This window comes from Myxine glutinosa, chromosome 7 (genome assembly GCF_964187855.1).
Source record: "Myxine glutinosa chromosome 7, kmMyxGlut1.1, whole genome shotgun sequence".
In the NCBI taxonomy this organism is placed as follows: Eukaryota; Metazoa; Chordata; class Myxini; order Myxiniformes; family Myxinidae; genus Myxine; species Myxine glutinosa.
In genome coordinates this window covers 103,811,824-103,828,252 of record NC_136267.1, presented here as the reverse complement: position 1 = coordinate 103,828,252, position 16,429 = coordinate 103,811,824, and the positions used below count along the sequence as shown (strand labels likewise).

Below are 16,429 nucleotides of genomic sequence, written 5' to 3'. Positions count from 1 at the left end.
CAACAATGATCACCCTAGGACGGAAGGACATATACACAAGTGTACATAAAATAAATTACAAATGAAAAAATAGAAATATAATGGTGGATAAAAACAGCCTGATATTTGTTCTATCCATATTCTAACATTAAATTGTATTCAAATTAATTATTGACGTGATGTGTACACTTGTGCTGACAGGATGGCCTAGAGTGTAGAGGTACGCATACTCACCTCTAAGCGGTCTAGCCTGGGTTTGATTCTCGACCCAGCTATAAACTGTCATGCCGGTGTTTCACTGGGGGGATGATTCATAAATGTGAGTTCCGTCGCTCAGATTGATGTTAAACTGGCGTCCCATCTACCAGCATTCATTGGTGGATGTTAAAGATCCCATGGTGCCCTTGGCGAAGAGTAGGCAAAATATCGCCGGCACCATGACCAAATTACAAATTCCTGCCTTAGTCTAGTCGAACATCAGGCCTTGCCAGCCGGTACGTGAAGGCTCGGGCCAAGCTTCCCCTGGCCAACCCCACAATGAAGGTGGGATAATGGTGGCCATCAAAGAAGGGGAAGAAAAAGAAAAAGATCGCAATGTGTACACTGAATAAAATCATGGTTGCTATGGGCCCCTTATGGTTATGGGCTTAGCTCGGAGGCACCATTGGCGCCACTGTAAAACCAGCACTGATGGGACCACTACCAAAAAACTATTTTGTGCAAATTTGACTCCAAATCAATTGTGATCCCACCCGGGTGAAAGGTGACATCATAATCTGAAATGTTCTGACGGCAATGTAACTTCTGAATTGGCAAGTTTTTCTATAAAAGAGGAGCTCATACATTGGGCTTGGCAGAGAAGAGGAGCACAGTAATGACAGAGAGCTGATTTGGAAGGCACAACAGGGTTAAGAAGAAATGATAAAGCTGGAGCTATGTGGTTGGATGAGAGAACGAGTTTAACTTCCCGCAGCTCTTGCTGTGTATGACCACAACCGGAACAGCAACCTGGGTAATTCTGGGGACCACATGTGGCATTTTTGCCATGAGGCAGCTCTTCGGAGATGAGTAGTTGGCATCCAGTGTCCTGTGGAGGAGACGCCAGGAACAAGATAGCTACTATTTATCACCAGAAAAACTGAGAGCTGTGTCTCACCGCTCTCTTAACGCTCGCCCAGCCTAAACGCGCTGCTTAAAACCTCTTAGACTACCAGGTTTGTCAAGGCAAGAAAGAGTAAAAAAAGAAGAATTCAAACAAGGTAGCTCCTAATGTTAAGCTTTGTGTGTTTGTGTGTGTTGTTTTTCTGTGTTATTTGTGTTTTACATACATATATTAATATTTATCTGTACAAACACTAAGAGTGATGTAGAGTTTTCTTTCTGCTAATTATTTTAAATTGATAAGACATTTATATTCTCTTTGATGTTAATTTTGTTTTTATTGCAATGAAGGTTTTATAATCAGTGCTTGCTTTCGTAGTAATTTTATAGTAGATAGTAATTCTTTATTCAATTGTTGCTCAGGTAATTGGTCGAAATGACTTGGCTTGATGTGGAGTTATATCCCATTACAGTATTTGTGATGTTCTTGTTAACCATAAAACCTTCCATCTTGTCTGTCTGTCTATGAACGAGATATCTCAAAATGTTGTAGACGGATTGGGATGACATTTGTGTGACAAGAAAGAATTGATTAGATCTTGGTGAAGATCCGGATCAGGGTACGAGAATTTTTAAGTCATTCTTCATCATTGAGAGATTGGGCTAAAAACTATTTATATCACGGTATCTCAAAATGTTGTGGACAGATTCGGCCAAAACTTTGTGGACAGGTTGGGCATTTGACAATGAAGAAATGATTCAATTTTGGTGATGATTCGGATCTGGATACGAGCATTTTTAAAGTGATTCTTCACCATTAAGAGGTGGTCCTGTATTGAAAAAGCTTCCAGACCTCACTTCAGGATACGAGGCTTTATTGAAATCGATCTTTGGCATCCTACACAACAGACAATAATTTCATCAGTCCGACAAAGCAAATACAGCATTATAAAGCAAAGTCAAGCATTCTAAGACATTAGTCATCAATCCCAGTCTCTCCTTACCAAGAAGAACCAATGCACATCTCAGCATAACTCATTCAGCAGACAAGAGACTGACTCTCTCGCACACCGAGCGTTCGCCCATAAATAGGCATCCAAGATGCTCCACGCCTACGAAGGCGCTTCTTCTTCTTCTTCTTCTTCTTCTTCTTCTTCATAACACCACAGATCCTAAAAACGATATACAGCATGATATTTCAAAAAGTTGCGGCCGACTTATGACAAAAGTTGATGGATGAGTTGGGAAGGTGACAAGAGCAAGGTGATTAGATTTTGTTTCAGGTCCGAATCCAGATCCGGCCTATCACTGGGATACAAATCGTAAACTGTTCAGCCTGTGTTTTACTGAATGTCGTTCTCGGTTATTGGTGTATCATCCTTTCTGTTTCGTGAGTTTCTCTTATTCCTAGAATGCCTCATTTGTAGAACTAGCAACAGTACCCGCCCTACGGGTGGGGCTTCAATTGGGAAGCCCAAATGAAAAGGCAAAATATCAGAAATTGAAGGCTTTTTTATTTTAAACGATTCATATAAACATCCGTTGAATCATATCACACGCAAATCATCAAAATCTAAACAGTACATGGCGCCCATTTTGAAAAGAGATTGAATTCTGCAAAACGGGAGCTGCCGCTGCACGTCTTTCTCAGTCGCACGTTCATGTGTGAAGAGTGCGCGCCGAATCTGTAACACGGAAGCGGCCGCTACACCTGTTTCTCAGTCGCTTTGCACACGCTGCCATGTTACTTCGGAGCCGCACGTTTATATAAGAAGAGTTCGTCAGGAGTCGATCTACTCTCTCCTGGTACGTAGAATAAACAGTATTTGTAGAATTTCAACAAAAGCCACATCACTGTTCATATCGGTAAATATGATTCCATCGTATTTGGAAAAACTGGAAAATTGGAAAACGTGGAAAAATTGGAAAAACAATATAGCCTATTTTACTCCCTGGAGTCCCAGGAATACCCACCCAAAATATCGTTGCGATCGGTTGAGCCGTTTTTGTGGTACCTTCGAACGGACAGACAGACATTTGGTGAATTATAGTAAGATAACATGTCATGTGTGAGCCTAGTCAATTTTCCAGCTGGGTTGAGATTGCAGAAGCTCCATGTTCCAAAAATTAGATTATTACATTGGCATTGTAGTTTGTTTCCTTCCACAGAAGTCCACATGTCACTGTGAATCTGGAGAACAGCAAGTGGCTTGTCCATTTGTGACCTGGTTCCTGATCAATCCAGTTCCGTGGTTCTTTGCCATGGTGTTTCTATGGGTAATGGATGTCTATCTTCTTTCCAGGGCAGATATTTGAGTTTTCAGAGCTCTGTCCTAGACGAGTTGCCTGCTGAGGTTAAAGGGCCCGGTCTGCCTAATTTGCAAGAACGTTTGATGACCTGGTTAACTCCCTCACCCTGATATGCTACACAGCTCTCACGCTGAACCCATTGACTAGAGAGACTCCTCTTTATCTGATGTCTACCTTTCGACCTGTCTGGCACGAGTGCCCCCACCAGGATGTGAAAATCTCCAGTTAGCATGGCTATTCTGATCACTGAGGCATGCAAGCTTTCCCACTGCAAAGAGATGGCAGTCTTATTCAGGAAAAAAAAATCTATTAACCATGTCGAATAGATAAATATGTCGATATTCATCCCCTAGATTGTCTGTTCATAATCTATGCCCTGTTGGCAGGTTTCTGTGAATCTGTAACCACAAATACTCGTACATGCTCCAGCAAAATGGGTTTAATTGATCGGGTTCCAAAGTGCAATATTCTCAAGTAAACAGAAAAATATGCTTAAAAATTAATTACTATGGTGATGTACAAACCGATGTCATTACAACTTTTCATTTTTTTAGAGATAATTTCAATCATACTTATTTACTGACATTTTAAAGAACTACTTTTCAAGCATTCTTTACTGCACAGTATTTACTTGTTCCATTTTATTTAACAACAACAACAGCAACAGCAACAAAAAGATTGCATTCCCTTGAACAGAGAACTCCCTAAAAACTGTGCAAAACTCTATTAAGACCGCCTTTTAAAATTTGCCATGTACAGTATATGTTGTGCTTCTTCAAAACACGAGGATGAAGAATGATCATGAGAATGGAAAGCACAATAAGAAGAAAGTTAATTTCCTACTTTCCAGCTGCTTAGTTTCCCAAATAAAATAACTTTAAGTGTATACATCATTCCTCTTCAATGATTTTTTTTTTTTTTTTGTATACAAGATCGAGGCTCCTATAAGAGTTAACATTAACTAGGGCATGCCCGTACGTGGGTGCAATGCCCGTACGTGGGTACGTGGGTACGTGGGTGCGAGTACGGTGACAATCCCCCCCCTCTATTTACATGAAATGGTTTGGTTCATGAAATGTTTTGGTCCATTCGCAACGCCAAAGCGAACGGCGAACGCTTTACATGAAATGGTTTGGTCCATGAAATGTTTTGGTCCATTCGCAACGCCAAAGCGAACGGCGAACGGCTTGCGAGTACAGTGACAATCCCCCCCCCCCCCTCTATTTACATGAAATGGTTTTAATTAGTTTTAAAACATAGTTTAACGCCAACATAGCGGCAACATAGTTTGCCAACGTGAAATAAATGAATACGCTCTCAAATGTGCCGTCCGAGGCAGAGTGTGTTCGCCACGTTCGGCACACGCGATAGCTCGCTGCTCTCTGATTGGTTGAATCGTTTTTTGGACATAGCTCGGTAAGTACTTGTCCGATTAATATGAAACCTTGAAAAGGCACATCCTCGGGTCCCCAGCAATATACCTGGCAAGTTTAAAGTATATCGGACCCGTGGTTGTCGAGAAACAGCGGTCACAGACAAACAAACAAACACACATACAGAGATTACTGGAATTATAGATAGACTAGGACGTGCCCGTACGTGGCGTACCCGTAACCGTACCGTAACCGTACCGTACCCGGAACCGTACCCGGAACCGTACCCGGAACCGTACCCGTACCGTACCCGTACCCGTGACGTGCCCGTAATGAATATGTACAAAATATAAATATGTATGTACTACAATCGATCGTACCTTACAACAATCAACACAGATTGCAACGTCAAATAAATGAATACGCTCTCAAATGTGCCGTCCGAGGCAGCGTCTGCTCGCCACGTTCAGCGTCACTATGACTATCCGTAAGTCCGGAAGTGACGTCCTCATTTGACTGTCCGGAAGGTCGCATATCGCAGTTACGATGAATCGCAAATTAGTTTTAATTAGTTTTAAAACATAGTTTAACGCCAACATAGTTTGCCAACGTGAAATAAATGAATACGCTCTCAAATGTGCCGTCCGAGGCAGAGTCTGTTCGCCACGTTCGGCACACGTGATAGCTCGCTGCTCTCTGATTGGTTGAATCGTTTTTTGGACATAGCTCGGTAACTACTTGTCCGATTAATATGAAACCTTGAAAAGGCACATCCTCGGGTCCCCAGCAATATACCTGGCAAGTTTAAAGTATATCGGACCCGTGGTTGTTGAGAAACAGCGGTCACAGACAAACAAACACACACACAGACACACACACACACACACACACACACACAGAGATTGCTGGAATTATAGATAGACTAGGACGTGCCCGTACGTGGCATACCCGTAACCGTACCGTACCCGGAACCGTACCCGTACCGTACCCGTACCGTACCCGTACCCGTGACGTGCCCGTAATGAATATGTACAAAATATAAATATGTATGTACTACAATCGATCGTACCTTACAACAATCAACACAGATTGCAACGTCAAATAAATGAATACGCTCTCAAATGTGCCGTCCGAGGCAGCGTCTGCTCGCCACGTTCAGCGTCACTATGACTATCCGTAAGTCCGGAAGTGACGTCCTCATTTGACTGTCCGGAAGGTCGCATATCGCAGTTACGATGAATCGCAAATTAGTTTTAATTAGTTTTAAAACATAGTTTAACGCCAACATAGTTTGCCAACGTGAAATAAATGAATACGCTCTCAAATGTGCCGTCCGAGGCAGAGTCTGTTCGCCACGTTCGGCACACGTGATAGCTCGCTGCTCTCTGATTGGTTGAATCGTTTTTTGGACATAGCTCGGTAACTACTTGTCCGATTAATTTCAAACCTTGAAAAGGCACATCCTCGGGTCCCCAGCAATATACCTGGCAAGTTGCAAGTATATCGGACCCGTGGTTGTCGAGAAACAGCGGTCACAGACAAACAAACACACACACAGACACACACACACACACACACAGACACACACACACACACACAGAGATTGCTGGAATTATAGATAGACTAGGACGTGCCCGTACGTGGCGTACCCGTAACCGTACCGTACCCGGAACCGTACCCGTACCGTACCCGTACCGTACCCGTACCCGTGACGTGCCCGTAATGAATATGTACAAAATATAAATATGTATGTACTACAATCGATCGTACCTTACAACAATCAACACAGATTGCAACGTCAAATAAATGAATACGCTCTCAAATGTGCCGTCCGAGGCAGCGTCTGCTCGCCACGTTCAGCGTCACTATGACTATCCGTAAGTCCGGAAGTGACGTCCTCATTTGACTGTCCGGAAGGTCGCATATCGCAGTTACGATGAATCGCAAATTAGTTTTAATTAGTTTTAAAACATAGTTTAACGCCAACATAGTTTGCCAACGTGAAATAAATGAATACGCTCTCAAATGTGCCGTCCGAGGCAGAGTCTGTTCGCCACGTTCGGCACACGTGATAGCTCGCTGCTCTCTGATTGGTTGAATCGTTTTTTGGACATAGCTCGGTAACTACTTGTCCGATTAATTTCAAACCTTGAAAAGGCACATCCTCGGGTCCCCAGCAATATACCTGGCAAGTTGCAAGTATATCGGACCCGTGGTTGTCGAGAAACAGCGGTCACAGACAAACAAACACACACACAGACACACACACACACACACACAGACACACACACACACACACACAGAGATTGCTGGAATTATAGATAGACGACAAAAAACAAACGGACACATAAGACGAAATAAAGGGAGCGGGAAACAAGATGGGGAGAGAGGGGGAAGCACACAAGTACAACATTTGAGAGCAGGGACATCAGGAGATCTGTGGGAGGGAGAGGGCTTGGGGGGAGGAGGCGTGGGAAGGGGGTGGGGGTGGGAGAGGTAAAAAAAAAACACATCGTCAATGGTCATGGACACTGCTAGGACTTCCAGGAAAGAAGTCGGTATTTCAGAAAAGTGGATCTGGGGTGAATTAACAGGGGTAGAAAAGATCAAGGTTTTGGATGGGGGAAGATAAGAGATGGTGGTGAACAGCTGTTTTAAAGACCTGGAGGGAGGAGTGGGATTGAAGGGAGTGGGGGAGTTTGTTCCAGAGGCGGGAGAAAAGAGGAATGAAAGAGTGAAGGTGAGCAGAGAGTCTTGATTTTGGCAGTTTCACCAGAAGAGGGCCGCTGGCAGATCTTGTGCATGTAGGAATATTTGGGGGACAGAGCACCGACAGGGCTGGGAGGGCTGGGCCAGAGAGGAGTTGGTAGAAGACTTTTTGGGGGGGGGGGGGGGGGAGATTTCAGAAGAAGATTGTTTCAAACAGATTGAAACAATCTTCTCTTTGAAACAATCTGTTTGAAACGATCTTCTCTTTGAAACAAACAGGTGGCAATTTAAGCAGGATTTGAGAAAACGGACAATGGTGCATTCTGGGCACATCACTGAAGCAGGGTCAAGGCTGAATATAACTCTATCTACCATCTCAGGTGAGAAGGATACAGAGTCCAGTCGACAGTGGGATGGGTTGGGTATACGACATTTGGAGGCATAGACAGAGTTTAGACATTCTTCCTTATCTCAGGCAGAGTATGCAGTAATTCCATTTGAGATGAGGATTCATTCCAATAGACCGGGAACATAAAGCAGAGACAGATTTGACAAAGTGCCACCACGACTTTGAGGAAGAAGACTGGTTGGAGAGTTTGGCCTTGAGACGTAATTGCAAGATGATGTTTTCTGACTTTGCCTCAGGATTGAAAATACTTATTGCTTGCCTTACAGAATAAACGAAAGTTTATCTCAGTCGGGAGTCCAGAGGTTCGATAGGAAAGTCACAGGCTGGATGGGATAGACATAGACCGGTACATGAGAGATGTATATTTGTTTCTATACTTGTTTATTTGCTCACCATCCAACATTGGCCTTAGTATTTTTTCCCAACAATGATATGGCTATATTTCTGTTGGCGGTGGTTCATCTGAACGTTTCTTACTGTTATCTACTTTTACTGTTTGTGCAGGAGCATTGACAAAGTGTTCATGGACCTGCTGAACAAAAATACCATTTGTGTTGTGAGTTGTTCCCTCTCCAGAGCAAATTTCTTCTGCAAAATCATTGTTATCCCAGACGAGTGTATCCGGTGATCTCTTCTTGAAAACCATCAGGGATAGTCATTTCTGTTGAGCCGCAGTGTAGCTAGAGCAGTGTCATCTCCAAGGGTAGCTGCATGTGAAAAACTAGAACACCACTCGGTAGAGAGCAAACCACTGCCGTGTGCACTCGAGTCCTGTTCAAGGGCTTTGTGCAGCGTGTTATATAGGCATGCCCCGCGAACCTTCTCGAACTCACCAGACGCGCCTCTCCACGCCCTCTCACGCCATGCCGCTAGAGCCCTGATTGGCTGGTGGCTCTTACCGTCATCGCCTCTGACGCTCCGATCTCAACGCCGCCCCCACCCCGACCCCGCGCTCCTCCTTCTCAGGCCTACCTCGTGTTACTCGACTAGTGAGCGAGCAAAGGGCAGCAAATGCTTAACAAACTGGATCGAGCAGCCACATGCGTAACAAACTGAGCGGGCAGCCAAATGGGCCGCGGGATCAATTACAGGCTGAAAGTTTGTTTTGTATCCCACTGATAGGCCGGATCTGCATCCAGACCTTAACCAAAATCGAATCAGCTTGTTCTTGTCACCAACCCACTCGTCCACCAATTTTTCTAATAATCCATAAAGAACTTTATGAATTATCATACTGTATATCATTTTTAATTTTAAATTAAATTTAAATTAAATTATGAATTTAAGCCCTGGTGTTGGGCTGGCGGCTAGGGTGGCAGCTTAGGATCCTAGGATCCTGGGTTCGAATCCCGGTCGATCGCTGAATTAACGCCAGGGGGGTTGACTCAGCCTGTCATCCTTCCGAGGTCGGCTAATTGAGTACCAGTTCACTGGTAATTCCCTGCTTGTCGTAAAAGGCGACAAAAAGGGTTGGCGGCAGGAAGGGCATCCGGCCGTAAAACATTGCTTCAAAAAGGGGACCGAAAAACAACAACAACCATGGTCCCCGAAAAAGGCCAACCCCCGCTTGCGGGGGAAAAATGGCCTCTAAAGGTGGTTTTTTAAATATCATTTTTAGTCCTATCTCTCAATGGTGAATAATCACTTATAAAAATATTTAAATCGCATATCCGGATCTTCACCAAAATTGAATCACTTCGTCCTTGTCACACACCAAAACTGTCCACCAAGTTCTGGCTGAATCCATCCATAAGTTTTTGAGGTATCATACGATTATATAGTTTTTGGATGATTATTTTTTGATCAGGACATGCTACTTTTCCTTTTGATGCCAAGTAAACAATGTCCTGTGTGATTGAGAGCAGTTTTCAGTAATTTTCAAGGACGTATTCACAAACACACTCTCATAAACTCCATCATATGCTTTGACTTTCCATGCTAATCTTCTTCTAAATATTTGTCAAGTGTTTGTGTGTTTGTTTGTGTGATTGTGCATTTGGCTGAACCATAGCACGCCCCACATTTTGGGTGTATGCACTTCAGAATCTGGGCAAAGTTTTAAGCTACCACACGTTAGCCTTGAAGTCCGTTTTGAGACCACCAAAGGTCGCTATAAAGTGTACATTGGGATGTGGGGTCAGGCAGTGCTGCAGTGCCAGCCCACAGGCAAAAGGTAACCACCATGAGGTCAATAACTCCATAACTTTTCAATGGCCAACATGTTCTGAAACCACTGCTGGGCTTATGGTACAATCACATAACTATCATCCAACAATTGTGGTACAATCGTCCAACCACATAACTGCCTCACCCACCTGGGCAGTGCCGGGTATCCTACCACCAGACTCCCCCCTCTCCCCCAGGCAACTTGGGATAGCCCATACTCCTAGGTTATATAAAGCAGCTGGTGTTAGGCGGCGAGGGGGGGTGAATGTATCTGTGTGAATGTTGTTGTCAGACAAGAAATTCCAAATATGAAGACCAGACACAAACAGAAATCTTTTCTTTTTTTAAAGAATATGTATTGGTCTCGGCTCCTGATTTTAAGTGCTTTCTTCCAATTTTTCAAATTCCAAGGCACCCGTTGATTCTGCATCTGCCTCCCAACAGTAAATTAATGTTTCACTATATGATAAGTAACTATAGAGGAGGTACCCAGCTCTGCCTTGGGGTGAGGGAGGGGGTTGGGGGGGGGGGGGCGAGTTATAAAATGATGAAAGGTTCTAAAATGGTCCAAAAGGTGTAAGGGGTCTAAAGGGTATGTTCTAACATTAGTTACAATTCTAAGGGGTGTAACAGGGTCCTAAGGGTCTTTGTGGTCAAAGTGTATAATGTGGTCTATGGGATCTAACATGGTCTTAGGGTTCTGATGGGTCTTAGGGGTCTAAGGGTTATAACAAGGTCTGTATATGGTGTTAGGGGTCTTAGGGTTTTAGCAGAGTATGTAGGGTCTACAAGGTCTTTGGGGTCTTAAGTGTCTAAGGATTCTAAAGGGTCTAAAAGGCTCAAAAGGGGTTGAAGCAGTCTATAAGGTAAATGGATCTAAGAGGGTCGACTTCTGGTTCGGGGTTCAGCGCAGGTGGACGACTGATCGATACCTGCTCCTACCAATTCATATAAGTTCCCCGGACTATGACTTACATTGTGTTTTACTGTTTTGTTTTTATTCCTGTCTTGCTGTTCATGTGTTAGGGTTGTTAGGGTTCGCCTGCTGTGTTAAATCGTTTAATTTGTATCCCGAGTTAATTGTCAGGCCTACTGGTGATAGTCGAGTTTGCTTCCTCTCCGATTGCTGCCTGATTTTCGCTCCTTTTATCTCAGGTATTGTTATTTTTGATCCCTTAGCTCAATCAATTTCCCTACCTCCCTCAAAATACAACCAACATAGCTCTCCTTCAATCAAACCACCCCTCCTCCCCCCCCCAAAAAAAATCCCAACAACCAACAACTACAACATGGGGAAAAAAAAAATCCAAACTCTAATCTTTGAGTGCTCAGATAATGCGTTTCTCTATCCCTTCTTCTCAATATCCCCAAACTGAACCTTAACTGAATAAAAGGTTTCTCTTCCTTAAAATCTCTTCATAACATTTAAAAAGATGCTTACAAAATGTCCAAAATTCCAAAATGGTTCCAAAAAAAACTGCTTCTTCTCATATCAACTCAGGCTGGGAATTCTTCCACAGAAACCTGCTCTTTCTCATGCCATCTGAGGCTGATGGTGAGATTCATCCTATCTCGTCTACAATTATCGTGTCCTTCTTCCCACCCATGGTACACTGGATCTTGTGGTGAGGCAGTTGCACTGAAACAACTTGCATTCTCTTCCGGAAAGGCTAATCCAACCAAAGGTAATCTCAGTGCATTCCAAAATGTCTGCAACAAGTGTGTGTCCATTCTCAGGAGTCAGAAAACAGCATCTGTTCAACCTCAAGAATGAACTTTAAAACTTGTCTCCCTCTAAAACCTGGTGGTGCTTTGTTAAATCTGTCTCTGGTGTATGGTCCCTTCCATCCATTCCCTCTCTTCAAATGCCACCAGAGCCAACTCCGCTTGTGAGAAGGATGAATGCCTCAATGCTGTGTTTACTTCCAAATCTTGTGTCCCTAACCCCTCTCTCTCTGTACCCACCCTTCCCAGTAATACCCAACTCCTCCTGGATTCTGACTTTTGCATCTGAGAAGGTGAAGAAGTTTCTGGCAACCCTTGTTTCTGACTCTGCAACTGGACCAGACAGCATCAGCTCACGTGGCTTAAAAACCTGCTCTGCTGCTCTCTCTCTCTCGCTCTCTCTCTCTCTCGCTCTTTCGCTCTCTCGCTCTCTTGCCCTCGCTCTCTCGCCCTCGCTCTCTCTCTCGCTCTGCCTTTTCAGCCTGTCATTTACCCGAAGTCATCTTTCATCTGCGTGGAAATCAACCACCATTACAGCATTACATAAAAAAGGTGCAAAAACAGACCTCCTTAACTACAGACCAGTTAGCTTACTTCCAATCATCAGCAAGGACATGGAACCCATTATCGCAGTTGACATAAATCTTTCCTTTTTCTCCAACAACCTCATCTCAGATCATCAATTTGGATTCAGACCAGGTCACTCTTCCTTGGACACGCTGCTTCTACTCTCCCAACAATGGATAGAGGCCCGTAATGTCAGACATGAGATCAGTGCCATCTCTGCACATATCTCAAGCTTTCGATACAGTCTGGCATCCCACCTTGCTCTCCAAATTGTCTGCCGATGGAATCCAAGGCCAACTCCACTCTTGCATTAATGACTTCCTCCACTCTCGGAGCCAACATGTGGGTCTCAATGGAATTCTTTCTTCTTCTATCCCTGTCAAGGCTGGAATACCCCAAGGCAGTGTTCTAGGCCCCATCTTATTCCTAATCTTCATCAAAGATCTCACTGACTCCCTGAAAAATCCTATTTTTCTCTTTGCTGATGACTCCACCCTCTGCTGTGACATCCTTCATTCTTCAGGTAGGCAGGCTGCAGCCGCTTCCCTCTCTTCAGACCTTTGACAAAACCACAAATTGGCCAAACACTTGGAATATGTCTTTTAATCCTGAGAAATCCTACACAATCACTCTCTCGCTCCGAAAGGAGCATACCACAAACCCTCCCATCTACTATCTCATCAAGCCTCTCAAAGAGGTTCAATCACTCAAACACTAGAGTCTCACTCTCAGCCATGATCTTTCTTGGGCAAGCCACATTTCAAAGTTGTCCTCCAAAGCCAAACACAACGAGTATGGGCATTGGGCATCCTCCGTCGTGGACTGGGCACCCCCCACCATGAAAGTCCTTCCTTTGGCACACCTGAGCTCCACCTACAAGGCTTTCACCTGCAGCTAGATGGGGTACTGCTCTCCCCTCTCGGCTGGCACTCCTGCCTCGCACCTAGCTCGGCTTCACACTGTAGAAACCAAGGCTTTTAGAATCATTGATATATCCCGCGATGAAGCTGAATCTGAGGTCTTTTCACTCTCTCACCACAGGCAGGTTGGTGGTCTTTCTGTCTTCTACCGACTCCTCTCCGGACTTGTGTCCATCTTGTTTTTCCCTGTAGTCCCTGTAGTGTCCATCTTGTTTATCCTGTGTACCCCGCTCCAGCTCTCTCTCTTCCACAGATCTCCTGATGTCCCTGTTCTCTACTGTTGTTATGCTTCCCTCTCTCTCCCCCTCTTGTCTCCCACTCCCTTTATTATATGTTTTATGTGTTCGCTCTTGCACAAGCCTTGACTAAGTATCCAAAAAACTCCATTAAGCAGGAGATGAAGGCCTTATAGGTTGTTAAAAGTTAGGATTTTCCAAGGAAAGATATGGCTTGGTGGTGAATGCCCAATTAGTGACTAGCTCTGGTGGTATACTCTGATACGCGTTTTCCGAAGAGAGATAGTGGCTGATGGTGAGACCCAAATTTTAAGGGATTGAGCTTCTCTTAGACATTTATCAAGAAAGGAGATATGAGGATTTGCCATCAATATGGCAGGGGTGGTTGGAGAGTGGAGAGAGTTGGCTGAGGACAGAGTGAAGTGGAGGAGTATCGTGATCAAGGCAGGGCAGAATATTGGTACCATTGGACCTCACCCCTTATAAAGGGTAAATAAGGAGAAGTTAGAGAGAGTAGTATGCAGCGTGCGCGCACACACACACATATGCACACACAGACACACACATGATTTCATCAATTGTCCTTGTCCGCTGATGCAGATCAACTTTAGTCTTCACAAGCAAGACTAGTTCTTCATTTTATTTTTAAACAACTTTTGATCACAGCTGATATCTCTCTCTCCCACTCCCTCTTTTCCTTTCTCCCTCTTATTCTCGCTCTCTCCTTCTTCCTGCACCTGACAGCTGTGCAATGTACCCAGCCTCTTGGCGTGGAATCAGGTTCCATCAGTGATGAACAAATGTCTGCTTCGTCTACGTATGAGTCATTGACTTGGTTGCCGCAACAAGGCAGGCTGCACCATCCACACAATGCATGGACGCCTGCCAGTGACTCGATCCGCGAGTGGATTCAGGTGGGCTGTGGTTTGCACATGTACACTTTTCCATTCTATCTATTTGATCAAAACGGGACTTTCAAAATGACGTAATCTGCCCCAGAATTCTCAGTGTGCATGCACAGAAAACCCAGGAAATAGGGATCTCCAGTGCACCACAAAGTATATTGCATGAGCGAGATAAAGAGTGTAACCTAAAATGGCTCACAAAACGTCTGAAAGAAGCTGAAAATATTTAGAAAAGTACCATTTGGAAAAGAGAAAGGGCTGTGCTTCTGCACAACGAAAGACTTGGTGAATTTTCTCAGTTCGCCAAATGGCACCTGCTCATACTGCGAATTCCCGACCATATGGGTCAGTGCAAGGCCTGAGTGGATGGGCATGTGATATACAAACCCCCCGACAGATTGCTACCAGTGAGTGAATGGACTGTGTATCTGGATTAAGAACTTCTGAACACCAAAATAATGATATATCAGGGGTTTCTGAATGTACAGAGTAATTTTTAAATTTTGATATTTACTATTAATCATGTTGGGAAGGGAGGACGGAGGGTGGGCTAGCTGCACTGGCGTCACTAGAGGGGCGCGGGGGGTGCAGACCGCACCGGGTGACACTATCAGAGGGGGTGACACCAAATGTTTGCAGTGTCGAGGCTTTCCGATCTTGCGATATTATTAATTGAAAGTGAGTTGGCGAAAGGCATTGATTTCGATGAAGTGATTCACAAGTTCGCAGCTTTTGAAGGCCAGGAAAGGAAAGTTCTGAATTAGTCGAGATGTTCACTAAGTGCTGAAATGCTTGTGTATTTGTTCCTGTTTATTTTTATGGTATTTCATTTATGAGTATATTTCCATATGCATTTGTCTACAAGTTCTATATTATTTGGGCCGTTATTGATTATGCAAACCTAATCCATTAATGTATCTCATGTAACAATAAAGTTTAACGTTAAAATCAACATAATTTTGATGTAGATCTTAAACGTTTTTACTTCGAATTATATTGTTTTCTTACCGAATTTTCACTTTAACCACATGAAACTATGTAAATGTAAATACATTTAGGCTGTGCATATGATATTGTAATTTAAAGGTGTAATTTTAATTTTGCTAGTTGTTTATGTCACTACTATTGCCATTACATTCAGTGATATACGGGAATTACGATTTATGAGAAACATTAGTACAAAAACATTACTAAGGATTCTGTATGGTCTGGTACGGGAGGAGGTCCATGTAGTCAAGTTCACTATGTTTTTTCGTTCAAAATTTTTGAAAATTAGTAAAACTATACATTTTTGGAATATTCACAGCATGAGGAATCCAAAATTAATGTTTGCATTTGCGTAGACACCTTTGCGAAAATGACACTCAGGACAGTGATGAAGATCTGTAAAAGCATATTCCTGAACGGTATAGACCGAGTAGATCCTGTGTATAGGACTTATAGTTCAATCTGATACTAACAAGGCTGCTTTCTTGCTTTATAAACCCATACCTATAACTTCAAAGGACTTGCAATATCATGTATTATGTAATACAGTTATATCACAAATATAAAGACAATGGTTTTCAACTACCTTTGTTTGTTGCTTTTCTATAATCCTGAGCACTATTTTGAGGCCTTTATTGGATTGCTTGAACCAGAAAACATAGGATTAGCATATTTAATTAAGTTTCTAGGTTGACTAGAAGCCGAGATCGCGCAAAATATGTATTTTATGGCGGCCATTTTGAAAATCCAAAATCTATGTCTGTGCAAACGCCAACATTGATTTTCGGATTCTCCATGCTCTGATGATTCCAAAAATGTACAGGTTTGCTAATCTCCCAACATTTTGAACGAAATTATATTTGTTAACATAGTGAACCTGACTAATGGGGGGTGGGGGGGGGCTGGGGTGACACCATGAGTTACCGCACTGGGTGACACCAACCCTAGTGACGCCACTGGCTAGCTGTCAGATCTGTGAGGGCTTTTAAAATATTTTTGTTTGGTTCCAGGCCACAAGATAAATTTTTCTAAATGTTTGCAT

General features: G+C 43.5%; 1 protein-coding gene across 1 annotated transcript in view; it reads left to right on the top strand.

Annotated features, from left to right (window-relative positions):
- Positions 1–16,429, top strand: part of LOC137431612 (neuropilin-2-like) — a 350,182-nt gene that overhangs the window by 144,745 nt on the left and 189,008 nt on the right. The window contains exon 6 of the mRNA XM_068123132.2: positions 14,240–14,409. Coding sequence (XP_067979233.2) covers positions 14,240–14,409 — 170 coding nt within the window. The remainder of the gene's footprint in view (positions 1–14,239; positions 14,410–16,429) is intronic.